Source organism: Megascapheus bottae, chromosome X (assembly GCF_031878675.1).
Source record: "Megascapheus bottae isolate mThoBot1 chromosome X, mThoBot2.hap1, whole genome shotgun sequence".
Lineage (NCBI taxonomy): Eukaryota > Metazoa > Chordata > Mammalia > Rodentia > Geomyidae > Megascapheus > Megascapheus bottae.
In genome coordinates this window covers 28,958,862-28,972,147 of record NC_143547.1, presented here as the reverse complement: position 1 = coordinate 28,972,147, position 13,286 = coordinate 28,958,862, and the positions used below count along the sequence as shown (strand labels likewise).

At 43.3% G+C, this 13,286-nt stretch overlaps 1 protein-coding gene and 1 non-coding gene across 3 annotated transcripts in view; both read left to right on the top strand.

The window, feature by feature from the left end:
* Znf41 (zinc finger protein 41) overlaps window positions 1-13,286 on the top strand; it is a 39,949-nt gene extending 26,663 nt beyond the window's left edge. Inside the window, exons 4-7 of one of the 2 annotated variants that reach the window (XM_090326128.1) lie at window positions 219-330; window positions 3,174-3,300; window positions 3,500-3,595; window positions 7,419-13,286. In XM_090326128.1, the coding sequence (XP_090182254.1) occupies window positions 304-330; window positions 3,174-3,300; window positions 3,500-3,595; window positions 7,419-9,520 (2,352 nt within the window). In that variant the 5' untranslated portion in view covers window positions 219-303 and the 3' untranslated portion in view covers window positions 9,521-13,286. Of the gene's footprint in view, window positions 1-218; window positions 331-3,110; window positions 3,301-3,499; window positions 3,596-7,418 lie in introns of those variants that run through there. The other variant, XM_090326127.1, reaches the window with a different exon arrangement.
* Window positions 6,395-6,502, top strand: LOC150040676 (U6 spliceosomal RNA). The gene has a single exon (XR_016533910.1). It is a non-coding gene; the product is annotated as a U6 spliceosomal RNA (small nuclear RNA).

Below are 13,286 nucleotides of genomic sequence, written 5' to 3'. Positions count from 1 at the left end.
ATTTATTTTTTTTGCCAGTCCTGGGCTTGAGCTCAGGGCCTGAGCACTGTCCTTGGACTTTCTCAAGGCTAGAGCTCTACCACTTGAGCCTCAGCACCACTTCCGGCTTTTTTCTATATGTGGTACTGAGGAATCGAACCCGGGTCTTCATGCATGCTAGGCAAGCACTTTAACCACTAGGCCAAACTCCCGGCCCAATGAAACCTTTTTATATGTAGCAGGTGAGGCTGCAATCTGAGTATCTGTGCTATCAACTTCCTACCTAAAGCCCTCTTCTACTATGCCACATCTGCCTTCCTAGCTATGATGAGTGCCAAACCTTCTATCTTGGTAAGTGAAAAGATTTTTTAAAAAGTGTACCTAGCAATATACCTTGCCAATATTTCTCTTATGTCTGTCAATGCTCATATTTTGTGACCTGGTCTGTGGACAAATTCTCTGTAGTTGGGACTTAAAGAAAGGAGGGAGGGGCCAGGAGTTTGGCCTAGTGGTTAAAGTGCTTGCCTAGCATGCATGAAGACCCGGGTTCGATTCCTCGGTACCACATACATAGAAAAAAGCCAGAAGTGGTGCTGAGGCTCAAGTGGTAGAGCTCTAGCCTTGAGAAAGTCCAAGGACAGTGCTCAGGCCCTGAGCTCAAGCCCAGGACTGGCAAAAAAAAAGAGAGGAGGGAGAGGTGAGAGTCTTTTTTTTCCACCAGCTCAAGCTACTCAATCAACATGAAGAAAGCAGCAATTGTTAAAATATTTAGCAGTACAATTAATGCTAATCAAAATTAAAAAGGTAAAAGTTTAACCAGACATTAAACTACATTAATATAGCTTGATGCAGTTGGTTTATGCCTATAATCCTAGCTACTCATGCTAGGATCTGAGGATTGTGGTTCAAGCCAGTCTGGTAGAAAAGTCTGTGAGGCTCTTTATCTCCAATTAACCAGAGAAAAAGATGGAAGTAGAGCTATGGCTCAAGTGGTAGAGTACCAACCTTGAGGGAAAAAAGCCAAGTGAGAATATAAGGCCCCAAGTTTAAGCCTTAGTATGAGCACATGTACATGCATGGGCACACAAGTAAAATATGTAGCCAAACCCCTGTGGCTTACATCTCTAATCCTAGCTACTCAGGAGGCTGAGATCTGAGGATCGCATTTCAAAGCCAGCCCAAACAGGAAAGTCCATGAAACTTTACCTCCAATTAATCACAAAAAAGAAGCCAGAAGTGGGGCTGTTTCTCAAGTGATGGAGTTGCTGGCTTTGAGCACAAAAGCTCAGTTACAGCATGCAGGCCTGAGCACTGTCCTTGGGCTTTCTCAAGGCTAGAGCTCTACCATTTAAGACACAGCACCACTTCTGACTTTTTCTGTATATGTGGTACCAAGGAATCGAACTTAGGGTTTGATGTATGCGAGGCAAGCACTCTAGCACTAGGCCACACTCCCAGCCCTGTTTTGTTTTACAGTGCTGCAGTTTGAACTCAGGACCTTGCACTTGCTTGTCAAGTGCTCTACCATTTCTTGATTCATGGCCCTAGCCCTCACTCCATTTTTTTTTTAAAGAGATAGGCTCTTACTATGTTGCCCAGACTAACTTTGACCTCTTTTTTTAAAATTTACTTTTATTGTCAGGGTGATGTAGAGAGGGGTTACAGTTACATATGTAAGGTAGTCTCTCTCTCTCTCTCTCTCTCTCTCTCTCTCTCTCTCTCTCTCTCTCTCTCTGTCTCTCTCTGTCTCTCTCTCTGTCTCTCTCTCTGTCTCTCTCTCTCTCTCTCTCTCTCTCTCTCTCTCTCTCTCTCTCTCTCTCTCTCTCTCCTCTCTCTCTCCTCTCTCTCCTCTCTCTCCTCTCTCTCTCTCTGTCATGGTGCTTGGACTTTAAAAGGCCTGGGTGCTGTCTGAGCTCTTCAGCTCAAGGCTACTGCCCTACCCCTCCCACATTTTTCTACCACTTTCCTTCCCCCCATAACTTTGAACTCTTGGGCTCAATGAGATTTCTAAGTAGCAGAAACTATAGGTATGTACCACTGTACCAGTTTGGCAGGATCTATTTTGCAGAATTTTTTCTCACTTTAAAAAGAATCCCCCACGCTGATTGAGGTGGCTCAGGCCTGTAAACCTAGCTACTCAGGAAGCTGAGATCTGAGGATCTTGTTTCAATGTCAGCTTGGGCAGAAAAGTCTATGAGACTCTTATCTCCAGTTAACCAGCAAAAAGCTGGAAGTGGAGCTATGGTACAAGTGTTAGAGCACCAGCCTTGTGCAAAAAAGCCTAGGGACAGCACCCAGGTCCTGAATTTAACTCTCCAGTACTGGCACACAAAGAAAACAACTCCCATGCAAGTATACACCCTTTAACATCCCCATGCATGTACACACCCTTTAACATCATCTTCCATTCCCACTTCTTCCTTTCTCTGCCATGCCCTAAGTAACCACTAATCTATTTTCTGTCTCTGTAGCCTTCTTTATTCCAGTCATTTCATATGAATGGAATAAAAATGTATGGCTTCTTTTACTTAATAGGATGTTTTCAATGGTCATTTATATTGCAGCATGTTTTAGTACCTCATTTTTGTTTTTATTTTGCCAGTCCTGGCTTGAACTCAGGGCCTGAGCACTTTCCTTGGGCTTTCTCAAGACTAGAGCTCTACCACTTGAGCCACAGAACCACTTCCATCTTTTTTTATGTATGTGGTAACTGAAGAATTGAACCCAGGTCTTGGTGCATGCTAGACAACCACTCTACCACTAGGCCAAACTCCAGGCCCACAAGTACCTCATTTTTATGTCTGAATATTTCATTGTACATTGTACTGGATTTTTTTATGTGCTAGTCCTGGGATTTGAACTTGGCCTGGGTACTTCCCATGTGTTTTTGTGCTCACGGGTAGCACTCTACCCCTTGAGCCACAGTTCCACTTTGGCTTTTCAGAGGTTAACTGGAGATAAGATTCACACAGACTTTCCTTCCCAGGCTGGCTTTAAACCACAATCCTCACATCTCAGCCTCTTAAGTAGCTAGGATTACAGTTGTTCAACAATTCACAACAAATAAACTAGTTATTTGGTGAAAAACTACATGTTACATCATAGTAAAGAACATTGAAAACAGCTTCCTATCTTCTCCCATCCTTATGCCCCATGTTGACCACATCACCTTGAACAGGATTGTGTTGTTACAGTTCTCGGTGTCACTTGAGGATGTGACAGTGGATTTCAGCAAGGAGGAGTGGCAGAACTTGGACCCTGATCAGAAACGCCTGTACTGGGATGTGACGTTGGAGAACTACTGCCACCTTCTCTCAGTGGGTAAGCACAGGTGCCTACAGTCTATAGAGGCCTCAGGGGGACATTTTCATCTCAACTGCTGTGTGCTCTGGAACATTGGAAGAGCATGATGGTGTTGGTCTGGATTTTCTTTCCACCCTGTGATTGTTACTATTTTCCCTGTGAAACAAAGGCACTTTCCTAAAGAGTAACTCAATCTTGTATCGTGTCCTATTAATAGGGTACCACATTGCCAAACCAGAGATTATCTTCAAGGTGGAACAAGAAGAGGGGCCATGGATGCCAGAGGAGAAAGCCCCACAGAAGAGCTGTTCCGGTGAGTGAGTGATCCATGAGGGAAACTGACCCAGGGAAGGAAATTCACTTCTAGAAAATGCCCACATCTTTGTGTGTGTGCGTGCGTGCGTGTGTGTGTGTGTGTGTGTGTGTGCGCGTGCGTGCGTGTGTGCGTGCGTGTGTGTGTGTGTGTGTGTGTGTGTGTGTGTGTCCTGAAGTTTGACTCAGGGCATGCTACAGCTCTACTTCCGGCTTTTTGGTCGCAAATTGGTGATGAGTCTCACAAACTTTCCTGCCCAGGCTGTGATCCTCAGATCTTAGCCTCTAAAGTAGCTAGGATTATATCCATACCTTTTAAACACTCAGTGAGAAGAGCACACCTTGAAGTTGCTGGACTTCTGGAGTTGTTTGGAGAAGGTCAGCATTAGCCCCTCAGATACTTAAATGCCATCTCTCCATGGATGACTATGAGCACTGTCTTCTTTTTTGTTTGGCTGTCTCTGATCTTTATTCCTTAGATGACATACCCTTTGTTGGGCCTTTTATTCTTCCTACTCCACTCCTAACCCATCCTTAGATGCTTGCCTTGTATATCCAGGTGTTTTAAATGTCCTTCTTTTTTATTCTAATCCTCCATATCCATTCATTATTCCTTATGCTTCCTACCATGGTAACCAAATATATATAATCCATGAGCTTTTATTATACTACTTTTTGTCAGTTCTGGGGTTTGAACTCAGGATCTGTGCACTGTCCTTGAGCTTTCTCAAGGCTAGCACTCTACCACTTCAGCCAGAGTACCACTTCTGGCTTTTTCTGTGTATGTGGTACCAAGGAATCAAATCCAAGATTTTATGCATGCTAGGTAAGCATTCTACCACTAGGCCATACTCCTGGCCCATTCTTTTAAAAGGCATGCACTGATATGTATGGTAATGGGGATTGAATTTATGGTATCATGCATGCCAATCACACTCTCTACCCCCTAAATTCCACCCTCATGCAGTGCAGTGGCTTTAATTACTCCAGCATATGTGGCTTCTTCTCATCCTCCATTGCACAAGATTAAATGTAAGGTAACTTGGGCTTTTACTAATATATTTTTTAGAAAGTCCCCAGAATTAAAAACCTATTTTTTAAACATAGTTAATTTGGGCTGGGAATGTGGCTTGAGTGGTAGAGTGCTAGCTTTGAGCAAAAGAAGCTCAGGGACAGTGCTCAGGCCCTGAGTTCAAGCTCCAGGACTGGCAAAATTATTTTTTAAGATATATATATATATATATATATGATAGATACTATAGTAGGATTGTGAGTGGCAAAGAATTAATGAGTAAAGAGAAGCCTAAACAATAAAGGAATAGCAGATACAGACAGTTCTTCTAGGAATTTGTATTAGTTCATTTTTGATTATCATGACAAAATACTGAGCTCCATACTTTCAAACACGAATCCTTTAGGAAGGTATACTTAAATGATATCGAACATATAGTAGGCTACAATTGAATATGAAATACTCAATTGCCTGGTTCCCAAGGATGAGATCCAGACTTTGTAAGGCGGGAACAGCTATGGTTTATGGTATAGCACAAGTTACTCTGGTGCCACACTCCCAGAGCTTGTTGGAAATCCGCCCTCTCAACTTCCAGAAAAAGCTTTTCATGTGGAAGGTTGTCACTGGAGACATTCTACTACACATCATCTAAAAGAGCTATCACAGAAAGGTTTAGTTCTGGGCACTGTTGTCTACAATGCACTGCAGGGGCTTGAAGCTGGAGAAGCTACCAACACTGTCCATGTTGGATGGTTAGGAAGCCATAAGAGCTGTAGGGTCTGGATGCTGAAGAAGTCATTCATGTACACTGCAGGAGCTTATCTCAGAGAAACCACCCACGCCACAAACCTGGCTGCCAGTTATGCTCTGTGTGCATCAGGAACCAGATGGTAAAAGCCACTTGTGCTAAAGGAGCCTAGTGTGAGACCAGCTGTCCTGGCTAGAGGAGATTGCTGAGTGAGCCCTCCACTCCACACTCCAGAAACAGGAAGCAAAGCAATCTTCTACAGTGTCTTTCCAGCACCTTCCATTGACAAAGCTTAATATAGGGCATGCTAGCAATAAAAAAAATTACTTAAAGAGCTGGGAGTGTAGCTTAGTGGTAGAGTGCTTGCCTAGCATGCATGAAGCCCTGGGTTCAATTCCTCAGTACCATGTAAACAGAAAAGGCTGGAAGTGGAGCTCTGACTCAAGTGGCAGAACACTAGCCTTGAGCACAGAGAGGCTCAGGGACAGTACCCAGATCCTGAGTTCATTCTCCAGGACTGGCAAAAAAAATACCACACACACACACACACACACACACACACACACACACACACACGTGTACATATATGTTAAATGGATTGAATTTGGGAAGATAAAGGCGGATATTTTATTCCCTTTCAGAAGGATTTTCAAGCATCTTTTCAGTAGAATTCAAAGGATCGTGTGTTATATTTGGAAAGGAAAGGTAACTACATGAAATCTTAGCACTCTAGGTCTTTGAGTTTTAGTTCTTCTTGTTATAACATTAAATGGTGCCAAATCAAGTATGAATATGGGCCAGTAATGGGGCTCTGTGATAGATCTCCTGCCTAGGAAGTACAAGGCTGTGAGTTCAAACTGCACTACCACCAAAAGTAATTTTTTATTTCCTTCTGAGTGTGAGTTATATGATGTCTGCACTATGAATTCATAACCTCCATGAAAGTATACTGGAACTGGAACTAATGTTGGGGATAATTGACTAAGAATATGTACAGAGGAACAAAACAAGAAGATAAATATAGATGCGAATCTTCTCTTACATAAGAATTCTAAGTGCTGGCTTTAGTATTAGGACAATACAGAGATTAATTAGCACGGTCACTGTGCAAGGATAACATGCAGATTCATGAAAGGTTCCATATTTTTGTGAAGTAAACGACAAAAGTCATATGTGTTTTCTCTCATAGGTGAGTGTTAGACCTAAAAAAATAAGCATGCACAAACACATGTGTCAAGCCTTTTTAAACAATTACCATCCACTTCAGCAAAACTGGATGTTAGGAAGGTGAAATGGTTCCTGTCTAGTATGTAGGTACTAATAGGAAGGGGGCAGGCAAATAAAGAGTTGAAGGAAGGTGAATCTGGTCAAAATACTTTTATTTGTGAGGCTAGAACAATGAAACTTTTTGAGACTGGTTCAGGAAGAAAAGGGAGAGGGGGAGGGTAACAGAAGGGGTAGGTCTGAGCAAGGTACATTATATTCATATATAAACTAGTCAAAATGAAACCTTCTACATAAACTAGTTGATGCCAAAGAGAACAAAAAGAAGCCAGGTGCCAGTAGCTCATTCCTGTAATCCTAGCTACTCAGGAGGCTGAGATCTGAGAATTGTAGTTCAAAGGCAACCTGAGAAGGAAAAATCTGTGAGATTCTTATTAGCCACCAAAAAACCAGAAGTAGAGGAATGACTAAATCAGTGCTTGTCTTGAGCAAAAAAAGCTCAAGAACAGTGACCAAGTCCTGAGTTCAAGCCCCAGGACTGCCACAAAGCAAAAAAAGAAAGAAAAAATAAAACAAGAAAAAAAAAATCTGTGGTAAAGAGATTAACCCTGTGGTGAACAAGTTAACCCTAACGCTAGTGAGACTTTCAGGAACAATGTTTCAAGTCACTGTTCTACAATTCCTGGGTCACTGTGGAGTTCAGTGGGAGGGGAAAAGAGGGAAAAATGGTGATTTGGTCATGGTGTTAGAGTCTGTTGAGAATGTCACATGTCATTTCTGCTCTTACTTTACTGTCATAATTTTGCTTTGTGCCATTTTCATTTTTGCTTTTGTTTTTAGGTGAGAATATTTGGAAAACTGAACAGCAGGAAATTTCTGGAGAAGTTTCATTTCACCGTGAGACATTTGCCCTACCCACAGAGGAAAATTCCTTATGTTCCATTTTAGAACTGCGGGAAAAAAATGACCAGCTAGAGCAATATCAGGAAAACCCAAGAACCCCTTTAAGCCATGTCAAAGTATTGATTAAGGACGAGTCTTATGACTATCAAAACATGGAAAAAGTCATTTACCGATGTACCAAATTTGTTCCTTCAATCAAAGGACTCCATCCCTGCAACATATCTGGAACAAGTTTGAAACATACTTTAAACTTACATAGTCAGAATGGAGTCACTCCAGCAAAGAACCCTAACAAATTTTTTGGAAGTCTGCATAGCCCTTGTTCAACTGAGAATGACCAGGCTAACATAGGAGTGACTTCCTATGAAGATAATCAATGTGAAAGTTACCTCAGCCAAAAACAAGCTCGCAAACCATATCAGGAAATATATCCCGGGGAGAAGCTTCATGTATATAATGAATATGAAAAAGTCTTCCCTCAGAAGCCCATTGAGCATCAGGACATTCATGCTATAGAAAAATCCCATGAAGGAAATAAAGATGAGGAAGTATTCACTCCAGAACCCCACACTAACATACATCAGGTTGTTTCTAGAGGAAAGAAACCCCATCTATGTACTCAGTGTGGAAAATCCTTTTCCCTCAAGTCAAACCTCACTACACATCAGAAAATCCACACTGGGCATAAACCCTTTAAATGCAATGACTGCGGAAAAGCTTTTTTGCAAAAATCTGATCTCTTTAGACATCAGAAAATTCATACAGGAGAAAAACCTTACGAGTGCAGTGAATGTGGAAAAGCCTTTTTCCAGAAATCAGATCTCTTTAGACATCTGAGAATTCACACAGGAGAAAAACCTTTTGAATGTAATGAATGTGGAAGAGGCTTCTCCCAGAATTCTGACCTCAGCGTCCATCTCAGGACCCATACAGGGGAGAAGCACTATGAATGCGGAGAGTGTGGCAAAGCTTTCACAAGGAAATCAACCCTTAAGATGCACCAGAGAATTCACACTGGAGAGAAGCCTTATGTGTGCATGGAATGCGGCCAGGCTTTCATTCAGAAATCACATTTCAACATGCACTGGAGGATTCACACTGGAGAGAAGCCTTATGAGTGCAATGACTGTGGGAAATCCTTCACTAAGAAGTCCCAGCTCCATGTGCATCAGAGAGTCCACACAGGAGAGAAGCCCTATGTTTGTATTGAGTGTGGAAAGGTCTTCACTCACAGAACAAATCTCACCACACATCAGAAAACTCACACTGGAGAGAAACCCTACATATGTGCTGAATGTGGGAAGGCCTTTTCAGATCATTCTAATCTCATCAAACACCAGAAGACCCATAGTAGAGAGAAACCCTATCAATGTAATGGCTGTGGAAAAGCATTTGTATGGAAGTCACGTCTTAAAATCCATCAGAAATCTCATATGGGAGAGAGACACTATACATGCAAAGAATGTGGGAAAGCCTTTATCCAGAAATCAACACTAAATGTGCATCAGAGAATCCATACAGGAGAGAAGCCCTACATTTGTCCTGAGTGTGGGAAGGGCTTCATACAAAAGTCCCATTTCATTGTGCACCATAGAATTCACACGGGAGAAAAGCCTTACAAGTGCAGTGACTGTGGGAAATGCTTCACTAAAAGGTCACAGCTTCAGGTGCATCAGAAAATCCACACAGGGGAGAAACCCTATGTATGTGCTGAGTGTGGAAAGGCCTTCACTGACCAGTCCAATCTCAGAGCACATCAGAAAATCCATACGAGGGAGAAGCCCTATAAGTGCAGTGACTGTGGGAAATCTTTCACCTGGAAGTCACGCCTCAGTGTACATCAAAGATCGCACACTGGAGAGAGGTATTATGGGTGCAGCAAGTGTGGGAAAGTCTTCATGAAGAAAGCAACACTAAATATGCACCAGCTAAGTCATACAGGAAAGAAACCCTACTCATGTACTGAGTGTCAGAAGGCCTTCGCTGACAGATCAAACTTCATTAAACACCAGAAAACCCACTGTGGAGAAAAACTGTAAGGCCACTGAATGAGAGAGCCTTTGCCTTAAAAATCACAATGTGCCTGCATTGGCTTGGCCTAGAAGGGAGGAACATTTCATGCTGCAGTCATGACACAGAGGAGGCACAGATGGTAACTTGAGTGAACAGAGGCATGAGTGCCAAAAATGTCCTTTATCAGCTGGGCTTAGTGGGGAAGAACATTTCATGTTGCAGTCAGGGGAAGTAGAGATGGTGGCGTGAGTGAACAGAGGCACACAGTGTCAAAACTAGCCTTCTGTTGACTAGAAATACCCATTCCAACTTAGCCCCAGTTGACACAGGGAACATAGGGAGGCTTTTTGTTTTTATTTATTTTGCTAGTGCTGGGAATCAAACACATGTGTCTGCTAGATAAGCCTTCGACCACTGAGTCAAACATGCGAAGGCCTTAAGGATCCCCTTTACATATATCCATCTGAATAGTAGCTATGATTGGTTCCATGATTGATACAGGGGCTCTCAAACTTCTCAAAATGATGAAACTTAAAACCTGAGGAGATGACATTTCATCTCATTCTTTTTCTTTTTTGCTGGTCCAGGGGCTTGAATTCAGGGCCTGGGCACTATCCCTGAGGTTTTGTGCTCAAGGTTAGTGTTCTATCACTTGAGCCACAGTTCCATTTCTGGTTTTGTGGTCTCACTGAGCTGGATGCCAGTGGCTCACACCTATAACCCTAGCTACTCAGGAGGCTGAGATCCGAGTATTGCAGTTCAAAGTCAGTCCCAGTGGGAATGTCTAGGAGACTTTTCTCCAATAAATCACAGAAAAAGCTAGAAGTGGTGTAATGGTTCAAGTGGTATAATACTACCCTTGAGCAAAAAGGAGACCAGTGACAGCACCAAGGCCCAGAGTTCATGCACCACAATTGCCAAAAAAAAGTATTTTAGAGGACAAAAAAATCCTAGGTATCTTATTGGAGAGTTCTTATGGATGGAAAACTGTCTGCCATTGGTATGAAGAGTGGAGGATATGTCATTTATATTTGGAAATTGCATCCATCCTATCTGCAGTCATGGTATCTGTGACTAACTATACCTCAGATAAACAAAGGAAGAAAGGCTTGATTTGGCTCCTGGTTTCCCAAGCTTCAGACAATGCTCATTTGACCTGTTGTTTGATATCAGGAAGATGGAGGGGAGGAGACAGTCCACTCCATGGTGGCCAAGAAGTGAAGAGAGAAATGAATGGGGTCCTAATATCCTTCCCTTTGAAGAGATGATTTCATTTCCTCTACCAGGGCCTGCTGCCCAACAAGTTTCACCACAGATTATCAAAGTAAGCCTCCATCCCAGGCCTTTGGGGGACATTTAACATCCAAACTATAACAGCAGCCCTGAGCAATTGAAACCTCTCTGAAACTGGAGGGAGCTGAGTTGACTTGGAGTTCTATGGGATAGCCCCGTGTCTAGGGTTGTTAGCAATGTTGGTTGTAAGTATTTAAGGAAGGTCAACCATCACAGCTTCCTGTGGGTTCCTATGTTGTTGGTAGGTAGTAGGCCAGCCCAGACAAAACTTAATCAGGAAAGGGGCCTGGAGTTTAGCCTAGTGGTGGAGTGCTTGCCTAGCATGCACGATGACCTGGGTTTGATTCTTAAGTACCACATACATAGAAAAAAGTCAAATGGTGCTGTGGCTCAAGTGGTAGAACTCTAGCCTTGAGAAAGCCCAAGGACAGTGCCCAGGCCCTGAGTTCAAGGCCAATGATTGGCAAAAAAAAAATATCAGGGAAGCTGGGCACAGGTTACTCATGCCTATAATCCTAGCTACTCAGGAGGCTGAGATCTGATGATCAAGGTTCCAAGCTAGCCCAAGCACAAAAGTCCATGAGATTTTCATCTCTAATTAATACCTAGGAAAGTGGACGTGGTGCTGTGACTCGAGTGGTAGAGCACTAGCCTTGAGCTAAAGAGCTCAGAGACAGCACGCAGACCTAGAGTTCAAGCCCCACAATGAACAAAAAATTAATCTTTGAAATAAAACCACAATATTGGGCATTTCTGGACTCACCCACATCTCTAGGGGTATGGAAGGCTATGCATGGGTACAGGTTGTGGAGAAGACCAATTACTCACCTCTGGATGAATGACACCTGCTGAAGCAGAAGCAAGTTCCAAAAGACTTGTAAACCGCCAGTGTGTGTGCCCACATTCGCACGTGTGCTCTTCCGGTGAAAACCGAACCAGCTAGAGCTGGATACCTACAACTTCTGACTGTCACTGTCTAACACTCAGCAATACAAATCACCAACAACCCCAAAGAAGTGAGGTATAAAAATGAGAGCTGGGAATGTAACTTAGTAGTAGATTGCTTGCCTAGTATTCATGAAGCCCTGGGTTCAATTCCTTAGTACCACATAAAGAAAGCCAGAAGTGGTCCTGTGGATCTCCTGTTAAAGCCTGGAGAAAAAAGAAGCTTAAAGGCAGTGGCCCTGAGTTCAACCCCAGGACTGGCAAAATAAAAATAACAAAATGAAATCTGGAATTGGGCACGGAGAGCACATGTCTGTAATAGCGAAGCAAGGGGCTGAGATCTGAGGCTAACAATTCAAAATCCTCTCTCACAGGAAGTCCATGAGAAGCCTGGCACAGTGGCTTTTGCCTATAATCCTAGCTACTCAGGAAGCAGAGATCTGAGGATCAAGGTTCAAAGCCAGAAAAATGGAACTGGCGTTGTGGCTCAAGAGGTATGGTGGCAGCCTTGAGCTGAAGAGATCAGGGACAACACCCAGGCCCAGAGTTTAAGCCCCATGACCCCCACACACACACAAATTGAAAAGAAAAATAAAGTCCATGAGAAGCCCAACACAGTGGCTCACGCCTATATTCCTAGCTACTCAGGAGGCAGAGATCTGAGGATCAAGGTTCAAAGCCAGCCTGGGCACAAAAGGAAAAGGACCTCTTCAATTAACCTCTAGAAAGTGGGAAATGGGGCTTGGCTCAAGGGTAGGGTGGTAGCCTTGAGCTAAAGAGCTCAGGGACAGCGCCCAGGCAGAGTTCAAGCTCCATGACCCACCAAAAAGAAAAAGAAAATAAAGATCCTCTTTCAAAGCTAGCCCTGGTAGGAAAGTAAGTCCCGGAGACTCTTATCTCTAAGCACCAAAGAAAATCCAGAAGTAGAGCTGTGGCTCAAGTAGCAGACAGCTAGCCTTGAGAGAGGAGAAAAAAAAAGAGGTCAAGAGGTCAAGAACAGCAATGAGGTCCTGAGATCAAGCCCCAGGACAAGTACCAAAACAATAGCAACAAAGAATTATTGCTCACTTAAGACAAAAACGTTTTGTGAGGTGTGGCATATATGTGCATACACATAATACGTATAACAACACATCATTGTAGGTTATTGATCGTGACATGTAGGCCCACGGGCCTCTCGAATAGCTTAGCTTGTAAATCAGCATACCCCTTCATGGGCTCATCTGGTCAAAGCAGTAAATTAATCAGTGCTGGCCCAAGGCCCCTCTCTCATAGTGCCCAGCACAAGCAACACCAGGCCCCTGGATTAAGGGCAGCTATCTCCCACCCATTTACCTTGAATAACCATATAAGGCTACCAGATCCCCCCAGCTGACATTCAGGTCTGAGAAGCTGCAGAGCCCCTTATCTACCATTTGGACAGTATCCATAAATCCCAGTCTGCCATGATGAAGCCCCTAGTCCTCCATCCACCCTAGGGTCTCCACCCCCTAAAACCTGCAGGTTATATGTCACCCCCAGACAATAGCCAGTGCTGCTTCTGACGTGTGAATA